This window comes from Oncorhynchus nerka, linkage group LG2, assembly GCF_034236695.1.
Source record: "Oncorhynchus nerka isolate Pitt River linkage group LG2, Oner_Uvic_2.0, whole genome shotgun sequence".
Lineage (NCBI taxonomy): Eukaryota > Metazoa > Chordata > Actinopteri > Salmoniformes > Salmonidae > Oncorhynchus > Oncorhynchus nerka.
The window spans coordinates 42,531,127-42,549,770 of NC_088397.1; the positions used below are offsets into that span (position 1 = coordinate 42,531,127).

The following is an 18,644-nucleotide window of genomic DNA, read 5'->3' on the forward strand; positions in this document are numbered from 1 at the left end:
TCGGCTTGCAAGCCTCCGCCTTTTTCCTCCAAACATAATGATAGTCATTATGGCCAAACAGTTCTATTTTTGACCAGAGGACATTTCTCCATTTCCCCATGTGCAGTTGCAGTTGCAACCCGTAGTCTGTCTTTTTTTTAATGGCGGTTTTGGAACAGTGGCTTCTTACTTGCTGAGCGGCCTTTCAGGTTATGTTGATATAGGACTCGTTTTACTGTGGATATAGATACTTTTGTACCTGTTTCCTCCAGCATCTTCAAAAAGGTCCTTTGCTGTTGTTCTGGGATTGATTCCGCACCAAAGTACGTTCATCTCTAGGAGACCGAACGCGTCTCCTCCCTGAGCGGAATGACGGCTGCGTGGTCCCATGATGTTTATACTTGCGTACTACTGTTTGTACAGATGAACATGGTACCTTCAGCCGTTTGAAAATTGCTCCAAAGGATGAACCAGACTTGTGGAGGTCTACAATTATTTTTCTGAGGTCTTGGCTGATTTCTTTTGATTTTCCCATGATGTTAAGCAAAGAGGCACTGCGTTTGAAGGTAGGCCTTGAAATACATCCACAGGTACTCCTCCAATTGACTCAAATTATGATGTCAAATTAGCCTATCAGAAGCTTCTAAAGGCATGACATACTTTTCTGGAATTTTCCAAGCTGTTTAAAGGCACAGTCAACTTAGTGTGTGTAAACTTCTGACCCACTGGAATTGTGATACAGTGAATTATAAGTGAAATAATCTGTCTAAACAATTGTTGGAAAAATTACTTATGTCATGCACAAAGTAGATGTCCTAACCGACTTGCCAAAACTATAGTTTGATAAGAAATTTGTGGAGTGGTTGAAAAACGAGTTAATGACTCCAACCTAAGTGTATGTAAACTTCCGACTTCAACTGTATGTTGATGTTGGGGATGGTGCTGGAGATGATAAACAGCTTTGTACGAGTAATAAAAACATAGCTAGCTCCATCCTGGTGGTGCACTGGACTAATTCCATGGATAGAGAACAGAAGATCCTGTATTCTAAATCTCATTGATGCCATGCCACAAAAAAATATATACATATATTTGCATGGTTAATGTCGAAGCAAATTTGTTTCCATGTGTCATATCTGTGCTTGGAGTTCTAAACAGTTAAAATAAGCTAACAGTGTTCCTGAAAGTCTTATAGAAACATGGTTTTAGAAAGTTATTTAAATTACCTTCAAAGAACCTAAATGTTTTGCTCTCAGAATGCTAATAAAACGTTGCAGGAAAACCTTCAGGGAACTGTAGTAAAATGAACCTCCCTGCAACCTAAACATGTACTTTCCCAGAACAGGTGAAATGTTCACTTCTGTTCTCAGAAAACTTATGGCTTTGTTCCCAGAACTAATGGGAAACCAAAAACATTCATTCCCACAACATCCAAGGAACCAAATGTGGTAGATTGGACCATTCAGTTTCTTCAGAAAGTATTCATACACCTTGACTTATTCCAGATCATTTTTTTTCTCTCACCCATTTACACACAATATCCCAAGACAACCAAGTTACATGTTCTTAGACATTTTGGCAAATATATTGAAAATGAAATCCAGAAAAATACATTTACATAAGTCAATACTTTGTAGAAGCACCTTTGACAGCGATCACAGCTGTGCATTGTTCTGGGTAAGTCACCAGCTTTCCACACCTGGATTGTGCAACATTTACACATTATTCTTTTCAAAATTCATCCAGCTCTGTCGAATTGGTTGTTGATCACTGCTTGACAACCATTTCCAGATCTTGCCATAGATTTTCAAGTAGATTTAAGTCAAAACTGTAACTCAGACACTCAGGAACATTCACTGTTTTCACAGTAAGCAACTCCAGTGTAGATTTGGCCTTGTGTTTTAGGTTATGAATGGTGAATTCATCTCCCAGTGTTTGGTGGAAAGCAGACTGAACCAGGTTTTCCTCTAGGGTTTTGCCTGTGCTTAGCTCCATTCCGTTTATTTTTTTTATCCTGAAAAACTCCCCAGTCCTTAACGATTACAAGCATACCCATATGCAGTCATCTATGCTTGAAAGTATGGAGAGCGGTACTCAGTAATGTGTTGTATTGGATTGGATTTGCCCTGAACATAACTTTTTGTCCTGACCACAAAGTGTTAACTGCTTAGCCCCATTTTATTGCAGTATTACTTTAGTGCCTTGTTACAAACAGGATGCATATTTTGGAAGATTTTTATTCTGTACAGGCTTAATTATTTTCACTGTCAATTACATTAGTATTGTGAAGTAACTACAATGCTGATCCATCCTAATTTTTCTCCAATCACATCCATTGAACTCTGTTTAAACTTTTTAAAGTCACCCTTGGCCTCATGGTGAAATCCCTGAGTGGTTTCCTTCCTCTCTGGCAAATGAGTTAGGAAGGATGCCTGTATCTTTGTAGTGACTGGGTGTATTGGTACACCATCCAAAGTGTAATTATTAACTTCACCCTGCTCAAAGGGATGTACCCTTCTTCGAGAGGCACTGGAAAACCTCCCTGGTCTTTCTGGTTGAATCTGTTTGAAATTCACTGCTCGACTGAGGGACCTTACAGATGTGTCGGGTACAGAGATGATATAGCCATTCATGTTAAATCATGTTAACCCACTTAGGTCGATGTCCGCGCCCCCACGGAAATCTACTTAGCATAATAAATAAAAAATCCCTGAAGAAGACCGAAGTGTCGAAATGTTGTTATAAATATCACCTGGGAGCATGAGCAGCAGTGCACAGCGTGTGAATACTTTCTGAAGGCACTACAGTGGGGAGAACAAGTATTTGATACACTGCCGATTTGGCAGGTTTTCCTACTTACAAAGCATGTAGAGGTCTGTAATTTTTATCATAGGTACACTTCAACTGTGAGAGACGTAATCTAAATAAAAAATCCAGAAAATCATATTGTATGATTTTTAATTAATTAATTTTCATTTTATTGCATGACATAAGTATTTGATCACCTACCAACTAGTAAGAATTCCGGCTCTCACAGACCTGTTAGTTTTTCTTTAAGAAACCCTCCTGTTCTCCACTCATTACCTGTATTAACTGCACCTGTTTGAACTCGTTACCTGTATAAAAGACACCTGTCCACACACTCAATCAAACAGACTCTAACCTCTCCACAATGGCCAAGACCAAAGAGCTGTGTAAGGACATCAGGGTTAAATTGTAGACCTGCACAAGGCTGGGATGGGCTACAGGACAATAGGCAAGCAGCTTGGTGAGAAGGCACCAACTGTTGGTGCAATTATTAGAAAATGGAAGAAGTTCAAGATGATGGTCAATCACCCTCGGTCTGGGGCTCCATGCAAGATCTCACCTCGTGGAGCATCAATGATCATGAGGAAGGTGAGGGATCAGCCCAGAACTACACGGCAGGACCTGGTCAATGACCTGAAGAAAGCTGGGACCACAGTCTCAAAGAAAACCATTAGTAACACACTACGCAGTCATGGATTAAAATCCTGCAGCGCAAACAAGGTCCCCCTGCTCAAGCCAGCGCATGTCCAGGCCTGTCTGAAGTTTGCCAATGACCATCTGGATGATCCAGAGGAGGAATGGGAGAAGGTCATGTGGTCTGATGAGACAAAAAAATTGCTTTTTGGTTTAAACTCCACTCGTCGTGTTTGGAGGAAGAAGAAGGATGAGTACAACCCCAAGAACACCATCCCAACCGTGAAGCATGGAGGTGGAAACATCATTCTTTGGGGATGCTTTTCTGCAAAGGGGACAGGACGACTGCACCGTATTGAGGGGAGGATGGATGGGGCCATGTATCGCGAGATCTTGGCCAATAACCTCCTTCCTTCAGTAAGAGCATTGGCTGGGTCTTCCAGCATGACAACAACCCGAAACACACAGCCAGTGCAACTAAGGAGTGGCTCCGTAAGAAGCATCTCAAGGTCCTGGAGTGGCCTAGCTAGTCTCCAGACCTGAACCCAATAGAAAATCTTTGGAGGGAGCTGAAAGTCCGTATTGCCCAGCGACACCCCCGAAACCTGAAGGATCTGGAGAACTACAGGAAACGTATGATCTCTGTAATTGCAAACCAAGGTTTCTGTACCAAATATTAGGTTATACTTTTCTGATGTATCAAATACTTATGTCATGCAATAAAATGCAAATGAATTACTTAATCATACAATGTGATTTTCTGGACTTTTGTTTTAGATTCCGTCTCTCGCAGTTGAAGTGTACCTATGATAAAAATTACAGACCTCTACATGCTTTGTAAGTAGAAAAACCTGCAAAATCGGGCAGTGTATCAAATACTTGTTCTCCCCACTGTATATATTTGTCTTAACATCGTTGTTTTTCTTTTATACACATTTTGGGATTATGTGGATATTGTATTGAGATATTGCTGCATTGTTTGAGCTAGAAACATAAGCATTTCCCTGCACCTGTGATATCTTCAAAACTGTGTAAGTAACCAACAAAAGTTTGATTTGAAATAGTGTTGGACACACGTACGCATCCCAGGCCACCACACAGACAAGGTTAAAGGTTCAAGGCTATTCAAAGATTTTTAATTTATAAAATATCAGGTTCACAACATTCACCCACACACTCCACACTGTCCAAACGCTCAGTCCCAGTGATAAGTTCATGCTGCTGGAGGTCCACCACCCATCAGTCGCTCATTGGCCATCCAACATTCACCCATTGGTAGTCGGTGGCCAGTCGTTCCTCGCCATCTGTTGTCCTCAACAGTCGGTTGGCTCCCAGCTCATGGTCTGGTCCAGTGAAGGCGACAGAGGACGAGAGGAAAACATGTATTGAGCAGTGTAGAGGCTGCTGGGAGGAGCTATAGGAGGACATGCTCATTGTAATAGCTGGAATGCCATAAATAGAACGAAGTCAAAGACATCAAACACATGGAAACCACATAAGACTCTGTTCCAATTATTCCATTCCATTTATTACAATGAGCCCGTCCTCCTATAGTTCCTCCCACCAGCCTCCTCTAGAGCAGGGAACCATTCTGAACAGACGTATTCGACCAGACTCGCACACGTTTGGTCCCCCTCTGGCTGCAAGGTCATCGTCGGCTGGTTGTGATGTGGTGTGGTCCCAGTGACGGTAGCGGCAGTAGTGTGGTGAGGTAATCTTTGATATGTACACCTCACATGCAACTCGTAATAAGACTACGCAATTAGCCTATTAAAATGTTTATCTAACTCCATAAAGATGATTTAGCAACATGCAAGAGACTAGTTGAGTTACAAGAAGTTGGAAGGTCAAGAAATGTCTGAGTGGAATTCTAAAAAGTGTATTTAATTACTTTGTAAAATGAAGCATTAACAAGCATTACAAGGGGGAGGAGAGAGACAGAAAGTGAGAGATGCATCTGATTTCAGCAGGTCAGGAACAAAGAGAAACAGACAATGAGGCCCTTTATAATATCTGAATATTCCAAATCTGAGTTGCTGACCAATAGCATTACTTTAAAGTGAACCTCTAATCAGATATCAGACCTACAGGATGCAATGACAACAGAACCTCTGCTACCCAGAGGCGAGACAGTGAGGGTGGTGAGATGAGGCATTCCTAAGACAACACAAAGGAATCCTTGCATGCAGCTGATGAGTGACTTCGGGGACGGGGCTACAGTAGCAGCATGAGGGGTTCGGAGTTGGTGTTATCCCTACAGCAGCAGACCAAGAGTCTTCTTTTTCGTTGGGGTTTTATGGCGGACGACATCCCAACTGTGCAGGATGAAAATAGGATAAGGATAAATAAGGATAAAAATACTAATTAACTATCTGAAAACACACTAATCAAAATGCTCCCCTACTTCCTCGGTTAAAACAATACTCCATGAATGATCCCTACACAGACTCAGGAGCCTGGGAGGGCGTCACATCTTCCGTGGCCAATATCCCTTGCAAATCTTCCGGTCTGAATTCCTGAGAGCCCCAGATGCTTTTCTGCCGCAGCCAAAACGATGACCAATTTTGTTGCACTTCCTTGATACTTGAGCCGTGCAGTTAATCGCAGTTGCAATGAACACCACAAAATCCACTTTCTTTACATACAGCTTGTCCTGTTCTTTTGGTTGACACATTCACTAAAGGCTGTGGTGCATCCCTGACCATTATCTTCAACACGAGTGTCACTAGCTCCCTCAACTCTGTTAATTGTCTCCGCATAAGAGATCCGATGGACCGCCCTCACTTTTGCCACCCTTTATTCATTTTATTTAACTAGACAAGTCAGTTAAGAACAAATTCTTATTTACAATGACGGCCTACCCCGGCCAAACCCTAACGACGCTGGGCCAATTGTGCGCTGCCCCAGCTCAACCCCCGTCATCCTTACAGGGCACTCCCACAAAGACTGGGTCATGGTCCCCACTACAATTACAACACGGCCACTCTTCACTCTTATCTTCAGTATACGCCTTCCGTCTGCACACATTTGAAACATGGCCAAATTCTTTACAGTTTTTTGCATTGCAGTGGTTTGGGGATAAATCCTCATACTTAGTACCTCATATATCCTATCTTTACATGCATAGGGAGGTGTTCACTATATATATATATTTTTAAATAGCCCAGACAAACTTTCTTATTTTTCTCCATGCAGGTCATGCGACGGGCACTAACCACACCTGGGACTCTCGTCACAGGAAATCTCTTCTTCATTTCCACCAACAACCCACAGATGACTCCCTTAGCAGGTGCCTTAGTCCAGAGTTGGAAACACAATACTTTGGATGACACGATTCTCGTGATGCCCACTGCCTTCTTCCTCTTTCCCTCAGACACACAATTGAATCAACTCAAGTCCACTCTTGGTCACTCTGATTGATCCCACTTTTCCCAGCACAAGATTCACCTCCAAACAGATCTCCCTGGTAAACATCCTTATCCAAACGTATCCTTGGTCCGACACACACGAGACTCTTTTCGCCCTCGACATCAACTTCCGCCATGATCTCTCGCTAGTTCAGCTTCTCAGGCCAAGAGTGAACTGGATGCTCCATTTTAAGATTCTCAGGCAGACCTGGGCAAACTCCCGTCTTCAAGCCAAGACGGAGGAGTCTACAAAAAATCTATTAGAAAACACAAAAGGAGGAAGAGGCACAGCACACCATAGAAATTCATGCAAATTAGAATAAGGTAGACATAATAAAAGATCACTGAAAACTCGAAATAAGTAATAAACACACAAAAAGGGGTCTCGTTTCCGATTGGGGGAAAAACAAGGGAGGGTAGCACGTGAGGGGGACACACTGTCACCTTTCACCTTCACTGTAAGGAAGACACTTGGGACACGACACGGCTTGCACACAGTCAGCTAGTTTGTATTGTGGTCCCTGTCCACGTCTTTCCAGATTTGTGACAACTCAACCTCCTCCTTGGATCAAAATGAGGGGCGTGCAAACGTGATAACAGCAATTAATTAACCCAATAATGCCACTGTCCTTTTCCCCTCCTCTCTCTCACACTGACACTCATACATCCGACCAAACAACACAATAAACAAACAAGCCTGGAGACTGAGGCGACATATTCAGTTCCACCTCTCTAAAGAATCTATTTTTCTCCTCACTAATAGCAGACAATGAATGACAGAACACAAACAATCAAAGGTGAGTTCCTAGAAAGGACAGGGAGGAATAATAAAAGGAGAATATGGCTGTCTTTGTGATGTACTAGGTCAGTCTCCGTTTTGTGCCTGTCACATAACCATCTCAGACCCAGGGGCATTTTCATTAGGCACCAAACGGGAGAAAACAGACTGAAACAGGGAGGACCTACCTGCACTTGTCTAATAGGAAACAAAAACGTTTGTTTATCGCTGCAAAACATTTTGCTACGGTGTGCCCCGATGAACAGAACAGGTAGATAGATACGGTGTAAGGTAGGTAGATATGGTGTAAGGTGGACAAAAGCACTAACAATAGGGGGGAGCAGGTGTGGTTACAATATAAAAGGCGGTGGAGGTTTTTCAGGTGTTGTGTCTGGGGTGTGAGAGGAGTGTGCATGAACCTGTCTGCAGTGCTTGGCTTAATCTCGTAAAGGTGAGTAGGCTTGAAGACAATATAACTTCTGTTGTTTGGTCTTGGGTGAAATCTTACAGAATTGTAGAATACTGAACACATTATTGATATAATATTGAATGCACCACAGATAGATCCCAATTACTGTATTTTCTAGATGCACGGAGTCTGAGCATGCCCAGAATGTTCTATTATCTCCCAAATGTGATACTTTATGGATGTGGTCGTATGGTTTTATGGATATGAGAATTGCAGGTAGCACACTGTAATAACTCCATGTAATAAACCATTTATAATGTAAATACTTTATTGCTCATTACTCCATTCATAATATGTTTAATATAGGTCCTTATGAACAATTGACTACTCATTAAGTCGTGTTGCGTGGCCTCATCTAAAGTGTGGGCTATTTATGCTTCAGAAATGTTTTGAGCGACCCGGGTGTCATTTCTCACAAAAGAAAGATGGACATGCCATTGGTAGACATTCCAGCAGCACCTGATGCTCGTTAAGGTCTCAGAATAGTCATGATGATGTTGTGAACCTCGAAGGCAAACTGATCATAAAAAAAGGAAGATGTAGCCGACACAAAACAGATGATAGAAATGTTACATGGGTAACATTTAGACGCTTCCAGGGCTTCAGTCGTTTAACCACAGACTATTTTCACACGTGGCTTTGTTTGGCAGCACATTTACTGGACCTTTATAAAGGTACAAGCTCTTTAAACATACCAGGAAAGCAGTATATGGACTGCTCTTAATGTCTTGTGGACAGATTGTGCATATTCTCCTCTTATTCTGCTTTGTTTTAAATGCAGGTTGGCAACCAAAATTTGCATTACTGCCACCAACTGGACTGGAGTGTAAATCTATTACACTTTGTGATACAAAAAAACAAATAAATGGAAAAACAATTACCCTGCCAGCTAACCTTTCACGTATTAACCTTTCTACACCTGCATTGCTTGCTGTTTGTGGTTTTAGGCTGGGTTTCTGTACAGCACTTTGAGATATCAGCTGATGTACGAAGGGCTATATAAATAATTTGATTTGATTTGATATTAAATAAACTAAATAAAACCCACCACCTCATTCCACTATTTTGACCCTTTCTGATCCAACAGCCTGGGAGGACGGGATACTACAATTCAACACTCCTTGTAACTCCTCTGCAGTAAAATCTCGTAATCCCAAGTACCTCTCACAGCTGCCGCCACCACCACACCTATTTCCTGTGATTTATGTTCCATTTCGGTGTTACAGTTCATAGCCATGGCAATGAACACTAATATTTCATCAACCACTCTGCCACCGGGCCTGCATCGCACCAAATGGCAGGCGTCACTGACACCGAGAATCTTCAACTTGAGTTGCTCAACCTCCACCCACACCCCAGTAAATCACTCCTTCCAATAGCGCCCTTTTGCTGAAAGCAAAGTAAGTAACAGGTATTTTCACAGTTTACGTGGCGCAGAGCACCTGCTTCCTCTGGGTGGAAGAAACAGTCCCCTTCGGGTTACCTTCACCGATTCAACAGTGCCCAAATCCCTTTTCACCCAACCTGAAACCACGTATGGGTCCACTTGAAAAAAAAAAAAACTCCTGCCGGACCAGATTCTTCACAGCACCTCAAGTACTTCATCCTCATTCTCTTCTAATTCACCTCCAGAGCTACTGGAGAAGAGCTCATTCTGTTTGGGCTTGAAGTCTATCTTCCTTCGATGCCCCACATCTCTGTCATTACTGCTAGCTTCATCTGAAAACACGTAACCTACTTCCAGCCATCTCTTCATTAACCCCAAACCTGGGTTTATCATCACTGATTAATTGGATATATTAATTGGCGAGGGAGGTGCTTCGCATGTGTGGTGAAATTAGCGAAAGTGGGGGGCGGCTTTGACAGAGTTCCCTTTTGCGAGGGTGGAGACGCCAACTCCCAACCAGTGTTGGGAAGTAGTGAATGACATGTTGTTCAACTAGCAATTAAACTTTATTTTGCAGAAGCTTAGTGGTAGTTGAACTTAATTCAAATCTTGGTAGTGTTTTCAGTAGTTAATAGTTGTTTTTGTTACTATGTAGCGGGGAAGCTAACTACTGGAACTACACACTAAGAGAAGGGTGAATAGGCAAGAATTTCCTTTCTTTTTCGGCATTTCTCTTTTTCGGCATTTCTCTTTTTCGGCATGCCTAATCCTCACTGGAACATAGTTTTTGTGTTTAATAGACACATTTTCTTAACATCTGACTCTAGAGTGATCTGTTCATTCAATATGCAGTCTGACATTTCTGACTAAGATATGATACATTTTTCACAGGAGGTTGGTGGCACCTTAATTGGGGAGGACTGGCTCGTGGTAACGACTAGAGCAGAATAGGTGGAATGGTATCAAATACATCAAACACATGGTTTACATGTGTTTTGATGCCATTCTGTTTGCTCAGTTCCAGTCATTACTACGAGCCGTCCTCCCTTCAGCAGCCTCCACTGAATTTTTCGGATGTAGTATGCTACTTTTTTTTTTTAAGTAGCTCTAACTATATTTTTCTTAAGAGTCGCTTTGGTGTATCTTAATTAACTTCTTCTAGTGTGAAGTAATTGGTAGTTTGAAAAACTATGATTTCACTTATGGACTCTGAACTTTACACACAATTTTAGTTCTGGGTTAACCAAGATTACACTGCTCTAAAGAGTGACTGCTTATGTTAGCCTTTTCGGACAAAAAACCCCGCTATTTTACTCAGCAAAGAGGGTGTCTGAAGTTACACATCCCACTATTACAACAGCGTGACTATTTTGGAGAAAAAAAAGTTCAATATATTTTCTTGAAACATCCTCTGTATTGTGTGCTTATTGTTTAACCATTGATAAGTTCTAGGAGCATAAAGTACTGCTGGAATGTTTAGCAATGGAATGTCCATCTTTTTGTAAGAAATTACATTATAAATTATTTTGTGACCAAAGTGACCAAAGTATAAATAGCCCACACTTTAGATGAGGCTACCCAAAAGTACTTTACTAATGATTAGCAAATGTTTTATAAGGACCTATATTAAACATCTTATGAATGAACTTGTGAATCAATATTAAATACTTTAAAAGCTGTTTATACTATAAATGTGTGAATAAGGTTACTAACGTTTACAATTAAATGGTCCATAAATAAATAAACTATTTACTAACCAAATATAAATGCTTTAATACGTGGAGTTTTTATTATGTGCTACCGAATTGCACAAATATGTTATGTCTACATTAGTGGTACATTTAGAAATATATAGTCTTTAATGTGGCATGTTCCTGAATGTTTAATGGCAGTAAAAATATGGAGTAAAATATTTCCCAGTGTGCTTTTCTGTCTGCTTTAGAACCGACCAATCCAGTCCAAATAGACCAGACAAGCCAGATCAGACCAGATAACCATGGCAGAATCATGTCATGTATCACTGATCCTACTGGTCATCCTCACAATCAGAGGTATAGAACCAATGTATGATACTGGGCATAGAAATTGTTCGGCAGATGTCAATCTTACCTTTAAGAACCTCCTCTCTCTCTCCCCTCCTACCGTTCTTCATCTCCCACTCTCGCTCCACCTCTCTTCCCTCCTCACACCCTATCCTCTCTTCCTCCCTCCCCCCACCTCTCCTTCTGACCACCTACCCCTCCCTCACTACCCCCCCTCCCCACCACCACTCTCTCTTGCCCCCTTTCCTTTGTCCCTCCTCCACCATCCCTCCCCCTCTCCTTTTAGGAGTACTGGGCCAGAGGATCATTGGGGGTCTGGAGGTAACACCCTACTCTATAACCTACCAAGCATCCATCCAGTACAACAAATTACACTACTGTGGAGGGACCCTCATACACCCTCAGTGGGTGGTGTCTGCTGCCCACTGCTGGAGACCGTGAGTAATTCAACTTCTATTTCACCTTGTACAGTTTCTTTGATGGACAGTAGCTTCCCACAGCCACTGTGTCTCGAGCTCTGTGAGTCTGGCTAATCTGGTCCACCAGCTGGCTCTCTCTCCGAACCTATGCGGTAACAATTGAGCCTGGGGACGGGGTTAGAGTCCTCTGGCAAGTGAGACAACCACTTGTACTACACCCACTAGATTTGGGGTTATGATGGGATAGAGTAGGGCATTTCTAATGTATATTCTTCAAGAATCAATAGATATACTATTTATTGAAATAACCATTGAACAGCAGGACATCTTACAGAGTGTGTATTTAGAATTAAGTGGAATGATTCATGCTAGTTGCCAGATTGGAGTCCTAACTTCCGCTTCTCTCGATCCACAGGGCATACCTGATCAAAGTGGTACTGAGTGAGCACAGTCTATCCAGAGTGGAAGGCCTTGAGCAGGAGTTCAACGTCTCCAATGTGCTGGTCAACTACATGTATAACTACAGGACGTTCGACAACGACATCATGCTGCTCAAAGTAAGATGATACGATGGACAGTAGCTTTGGTTTCCCTGTACTCCCTCTCTGTATATTATCTATTGGTCTGATTAATTGATGGATAAATTAATGAACAAGTGAATCAATTCTCTCTCCCTCTCCATCCCTCCATCAGCTGGAGAGGCCCGTGAATCTCAACGCCAACATCAAGCCCGCCATCCTGCCCAGAGTGGACATGCCCCCGTTACAACAGGGAATGACCTGTACGGTAAGCGGCTGGGGGGTCACCAATATCTTCAGCTACTACCTGTCCCCAGTGCTCCAAGCTGTGGATGTTGACGTTATCACCAACTGCCAGAACTACTACTACTTCAGGATCACAGACAACATGCTCTGTGCCGGCTCTCCCTTCGGAGGGAAGGACTCCTGTCAGGTGAGAGAGAAGAGATCTGTGGCTCTATTTCAGTGTCCATAATACAGACTACTATACTACTTAGAATTAAGTAATGTATCGACATACTGTACATTCTAAGTATAATGCTAGTATGGAGACAGGAATGTGTAGCCTGTCTCTGAATGTCAGACTGTAAGGTACTTTATGTCGTGACGTATGCAGACCTGGGTTCAAATACTATCATCAAATGTATTTATATAGCCCTTCGTACATCAGCTGATATCTGTGTGCTGTACAGAAACCCAGCCTAAAACTCCAAACAGCAAACAATGCAGGTGTAAAAGCACATATTTCAATAATTAAGTAGTTGAATATTGGAATGTATTTGAAAATACACTTGGAAAGTATTTGAAAATACTCAAATACACTCTCATGCAATTAATACAGGTAATTGAAAATAGTATTTAAAAAAAACATTAAAAAGTTACCCTTTAAGATAAAACTATAGTAAATATTTTCACGGGACCAAATAAATCATTTATTAAAACACACTGTTTTGCAATGGTCTACAGCAGCCTTAGCAGCACTCTGTAGCATAGCACCATGGTGTAGCCGGAGGATAGCTAGCAGTCTGTCCTCCTCTGGGTACACTCCTCTGGGTACATTGACTTTAATAAAAAACCTAGGAGGCTCATGGTTCTCACCCCCTTCCATATTTACACAGTAATTACGACAACTTCCGGAGGACATCCTCCAACCCATCAGATCTCTTGCAGCATGAACTGACATGTTGTCCACCCAATCAAAGGATCAGAGAATTAATGTAGTACTGAAAGCATAAGTTACAGCTAGCTAGCACTGCATAAAATGTGGTGAGTAAACTCAGCAATAAAAGAAACATCCCTTTTTCAGTACCCAGTTTTTCAAAGATAATTTGTAAAAAAAAATAATAACTTCACAGATCATTGTAAAGGGTTTAAACACTGTTTCCCATGCTTGTTCTATGAACCATAAACAATTAATGAACATGCACCTGTGGAACGGTCGTTAAGACACAGCTTACAGACAGTAGGCAATTAAGGTCACAGTTATGAAAACTTAGGACACTAAAAGAGGCCTTTCTACTGACTCTGAAAAACACCAAAATAAAGATGCCCAGGGTCCCTGCTCATCTGCGTGAACGTACCTTAGGCATGCTGCAAGGAGGCATGAGGACTGCAGATGTGGCCAGGGCAATAAATGGCAATGTCCGTACTGTGAGACCCCTAAAACAGCGCTACAGGGAGAGAGGACGGACAGCTGATCGCCCTCGCAGTGGCAGACCACGTGTAACAACACCTGCACAGGATCGATACATCCGAACAGCACACCAGCGGGACAGGTACAGGATGGCAACAACAACAACTTCCCGAGTTACACCAGGAATGCACAATCCTTCTATCAGTGCTCAGACTGTCCGCAATAGGCTGAGAGATGCTGGACTGAGGGCTTGTAGGCCTGTTGTAAGCCAGGTCCTACCAGACAACACCGGCAACAACGTCGCATATGGGCACAAACCCACCGTCGCTGAACCAGACAGGACTGGCAAAAACTGCTCTTCTCTGACGTGTCACGGTTTTGTCTCACCAGGGGTGATGGTCGGATTGCGTTTATCGTCGAAGGAATGAGCGTTGTACCGAGGCCTGTACTCCGGAGCAGGATCGATTTGGAGGTGGAGGGTCCGTCATGGTCTGGGGCAGTGTGTCACAGCATCATCGGACTGAGCTTGTCGTCATTGCAGGCTATCTCAACGCTGTGCGTTACAGGGAAGATATCCCCCTACCTCATGTAGTACCCTTCCTGCAGGGTCATCCTGACATGACCCTCCAGCATGACAATGCCACCAGCCATACTGCTTGTTCTGTGCGTGATTTCCTGCAAGACAGGAATGTCAGTGTTCTGCCATGGCCAGCGAAGAGCACGGATCTCAATCCCATTGAGCACGTCTGGGACCTGTTGGATCGGAGGGTGAGGGCTAGGGCCATTCCCCCCAGAAATGTCCGGGAACTCGCAGGTGCCTTGGTGGAAGAGTGGGGTAATATCTCACAGCAAGAACTGGCAAATCTGGTGCAGTCCATGAGGAGGAGATGCACTGCAGTAATTAATGCAGCTGGTGGCCACACCAGATACTAATTGTTACTTTTGATTTTGACCCACCCTTTGTTCAGGGACACATTATTCCATTTCTGTTAGTCACATGTCTGTGGAAATGGTTTGGTTTATGTCTCAGTTGCTGAATCTTATGTTACTACAAATATTTACACATGTTAAGTTTGATGAAAATAAACAGTTGACAGTGAGGACATTTATTTTTTTGCTGAGTTTAATTGAATCAAAGAGAAAGACAATAATTGAACAGATTTGAACAAGTTAATTTCTTCCAAAATTAAGGAGAAGCAAGATAGAGAGAATGCTAGCTATATTTCGTAGTATATTTGTTTTCCACCTTCACTTAGCTAGCATCAATGCAGCTAGCTAGTATAGCCTACTCAAAGAGAGCTTAAACAGAGAGGGATGCTATGTTAACTAGGTTGCTATACAACACTGGAACTCTTCCGAGTCAGCTTTTGGTTTAATCCATTTTTTGCTACTGGGACTCGACAGAGTAACTGCTAAACTGCTTTCTGACTGTAGAGGGTTTACTAACGTGTTAGTTTTAGTAGCTATGTTGACTATGAGATGACTAATGGTTACACCCTTGACCAGCTAGACGCAGGTAAGTGTGCAAAGTTTTATTGAATGTGTTACTGTCTGACACCTTGATTACTCAACCTGTGCACTCATGTAAACTTTCATTCATCGGCTAGGTTGTAGCAACCTCATGATGGATAGAGGGAAAATACGAGTATCATGTAGTAGCCTGAACCTATCGATGTTACATTGAGCTGGGTGAATGGAATATGAATGACAGTCATCCAATATGGTGTTATAGAAATAAGGCCATGTTCATGTTCCTCCCTCATAGTAAACGGCACCGACCGCCCCTATCCACTAACCCTAGCTCTACCCCTAGCCTTAACCCTTGCCCTTATTCTAACCCTAAGCCTAACCCTCACCTGAACCTTAACCCTTATTCTAAAGCTAACCCTAACCTTAGCAAGCAGTTGCTTATCAACAGATAGTTTGTTGATAGTATGACCATCTGTAGTGCATCTACAGACAAAAATCCAGACTATCCAAATAAAGTGTGACCATAAATAATTATATAAAAACACATGTATTTGAACCCAGGTCTGGACATATGTTGTGATGTGCTTATGCCAAGTATATCTGTACGGCAAGCAAATTTCTTGATGCGGATATTAAAGCACATCAATTCCATCAGGGTGACTCAGGCGGCCCTCTGATCTGTAATGGGCACTTTGAGGGCATCGTGTCCTGGGGCATCAGCTGTGCCAACCCCTACTTCCCTGGCGTTTACACCAAGGTCAGGAAGTACATCAGCTGGATCAAGTGGATCATGCAGAACAACAGCTAGCGACGCTGTCTCCTCCTTTGTAAGGTTCACAATGGGATACCATGTACAGAAACTGTTAGTGTATCGATATGGGACATAGATACCGAACTACCCACTGTAAACCATTACCACCAGTTTTCTTTACTACATAGAAAACACGGAAAAAAAAAATACACTCAGGTCTATCATCTCTCTTATGGCTACTGAATGCTGTACTGAATATGTCAAAAGTGAGTGATAGTCTTTTTGCTGATCAAAAGCATCTAGGTAATAGTGTTATCAGCAGACAGATGGATTTACTGTATAGATGTGATCAACCTTACAGCCCATGTAATCATTTGTTGAATAAGAAAAACCCACGTACACTTTACAGCCATTGAAAAACATGGTTTCTTTTGTCCGGTCACCAAAACAGAAAGAGAGTTTAAGACACACTAAAGCATCTGTGTCTGCACTGTTAGTTGACATATTTCCCTCTATATCATATTTGCATTAATATGTTATTTTGTATGTCTTGTCAAACACATACAGTGAGGGGAAAAAAAGTATTTGATCCCCTGCTGATTTTGTACGTTTGCCCACTGACAGAGAAATGATCAGTCTATCATTTTCATGGTAGGTTTATTTGAACAGTGAGAGACAGAATAACAAAAAAATCCAGAAAAACGCATGTCAAAAATGTTATAAATTGATTTGCATTTTAATGAAGGAAATAAGTATTTGACCCCATCTCAATCAGAAAGATTTCTGGCTCCCAGGTGTCTTTTCTACAGGTAATGAGCTGAGATTAGGAGCACACTCTTAAAGGGAGTGCTCCTAATATCAGTTTGTTACCTGTATAAAAGACACCTGTCCACAGAAGCAATCAATCAATCAGATTCCAAACTCTCCACCATGGCCAAGACCAAAGAGCTCTCCAAGGATGTCAGGGACAAGATTGCAGACCTACACAAGGCTGGAATGGGCTACAAGACCATCGCCAAGCAGCTTGGTGAGAAGGTGACAACAGTTGGTGCAATTATTCGCAATGGAAGAAACACAAAATAACTGTCAATCTTCCTCGGCCTGGGGGCTCCATGCAAGATCTCACCTCGTGGAGTTGCAATGATCATGAGAACGGTTAGGAATCAGCCCAGAACTACACGGGAGGATCTTGTCAATGATCTCAAGGCAGCTGGGACCATAGTCACCAAGAAAACAACCGGCCTCGACCGGGAGGTCCGTGGGGCGATGCACAATTGGCCTAGCGAGGTCCGGGTTAGAGAGGGCTTGGCCGGTAGGGATATCCTTGTCTCATCGCGCACCAGCGACTCCTGTGGCGGGCCGGGCGCAGTGCACGCTAAACTAAGGTTGCCAGGTGCACGGTGTTTCCTCCGACACATTGGTGCGGCCGGCTTCCGGGTTGGATGCGCGCTGTGTTAAGAATCAGTGCGGCATGGTTGGGTTGTGTATCGGAGGACGCATGACTTTCAACCTTAGTCTCTCCCGAGCCCGTCCGGGAGTTGTAGCGATGAGACAAGATAGTACCTATTAACAATTGGATACCACAAAATTGGGGAGAAAAAGGGGTAAAATTCAAACAAAAAAAACAACCCCAAAACAAAAAAAAATCCTCCTGAACTACAAGAAACGTCTGACCTCTGATTGCCAACAAGGGTTTTGCCACCAAGTACTGAGTCATGTTTTGCAGAGGGAGGGTCAAATACTTATTTCCCTCATTAAAATGCAAATCAATTTATAACATTTTTGACATGCGTTTTTCTGGATTTTTGTTGTTGTTATTCTGTTTAAATAAACCTACCAGTAACATTATAGACTCATCATTTCTTTGTCAGTGGGCAAATGTACAAAATCAACAGGGGATCCAATTTTTTTCCCCCCTCACTGTCCTTCTTATCCATTTCATCTGTGGATAAATAACGTTTGTAAGGTTATTTGTGGTTTTCTCTGTGTTTTCCCAGTAAAACAATAAAGATAATTATTTTTACCAAGCGGTCTCTTCACTAATCACTAGCTACTCATCTACAAAAAAATATATATTTTACCAGCACAACAAACCTCCTTCTGTGAACTTTATACACTGCCACAAAGAAAACATTTACAGTAAGCTAAGGCAACAATATGCAACATCCTACTGGTTGTGCAACAAGCTCACTCAGCTCAGCACGCAGCTGACTCACCCCCTTACCTCTACACACACACCCTACCCACCCAGATTCATCAGAGAGGGGGAGGATATACAAGTAACAGGGATTGGCTATAAAGAAATAAACCACCCCCCAGCTACCCTCCCCCAATTTATTACAGTACAAGA

At 42.4% G+C, this 18,644-nt stretch overlaps 1 protein-coding gene across 1 annotated transcript; it reads left to right on the forward strand.

Annotated features, from left to right (window-relative positions):
• The first annotated feature begins 11,413 nt into the window (after nucleotides 1–11,413).
• si:dkey-33m11.8 (trypsin) lies at nucleotides 11,414–16,995 on the forward strand. Its single transcript, XM_029685840.2, has 5 exons — nucleotides 11,414–11,512; nucleotides 11,790–11,940; nucleotides 12,338–12,479; nucleotides 12,616–12,873; nucleotides 16,199–16,995. Exons 1-5 carry the CDS (start codon nucleotides 11,458–11,460, stop codon nucleotides 16,349–16,351), a joined length of 759 nt encoding a protein of 252 aa, XP_029541700.1. The 5' UTR covers nucleotides 11,414–11,457; the 3' UTR covers nucleotides 16,352–16,995.
• Nucleotides 16,996–18,644: the final 1,649 nt, after the last annotated feature.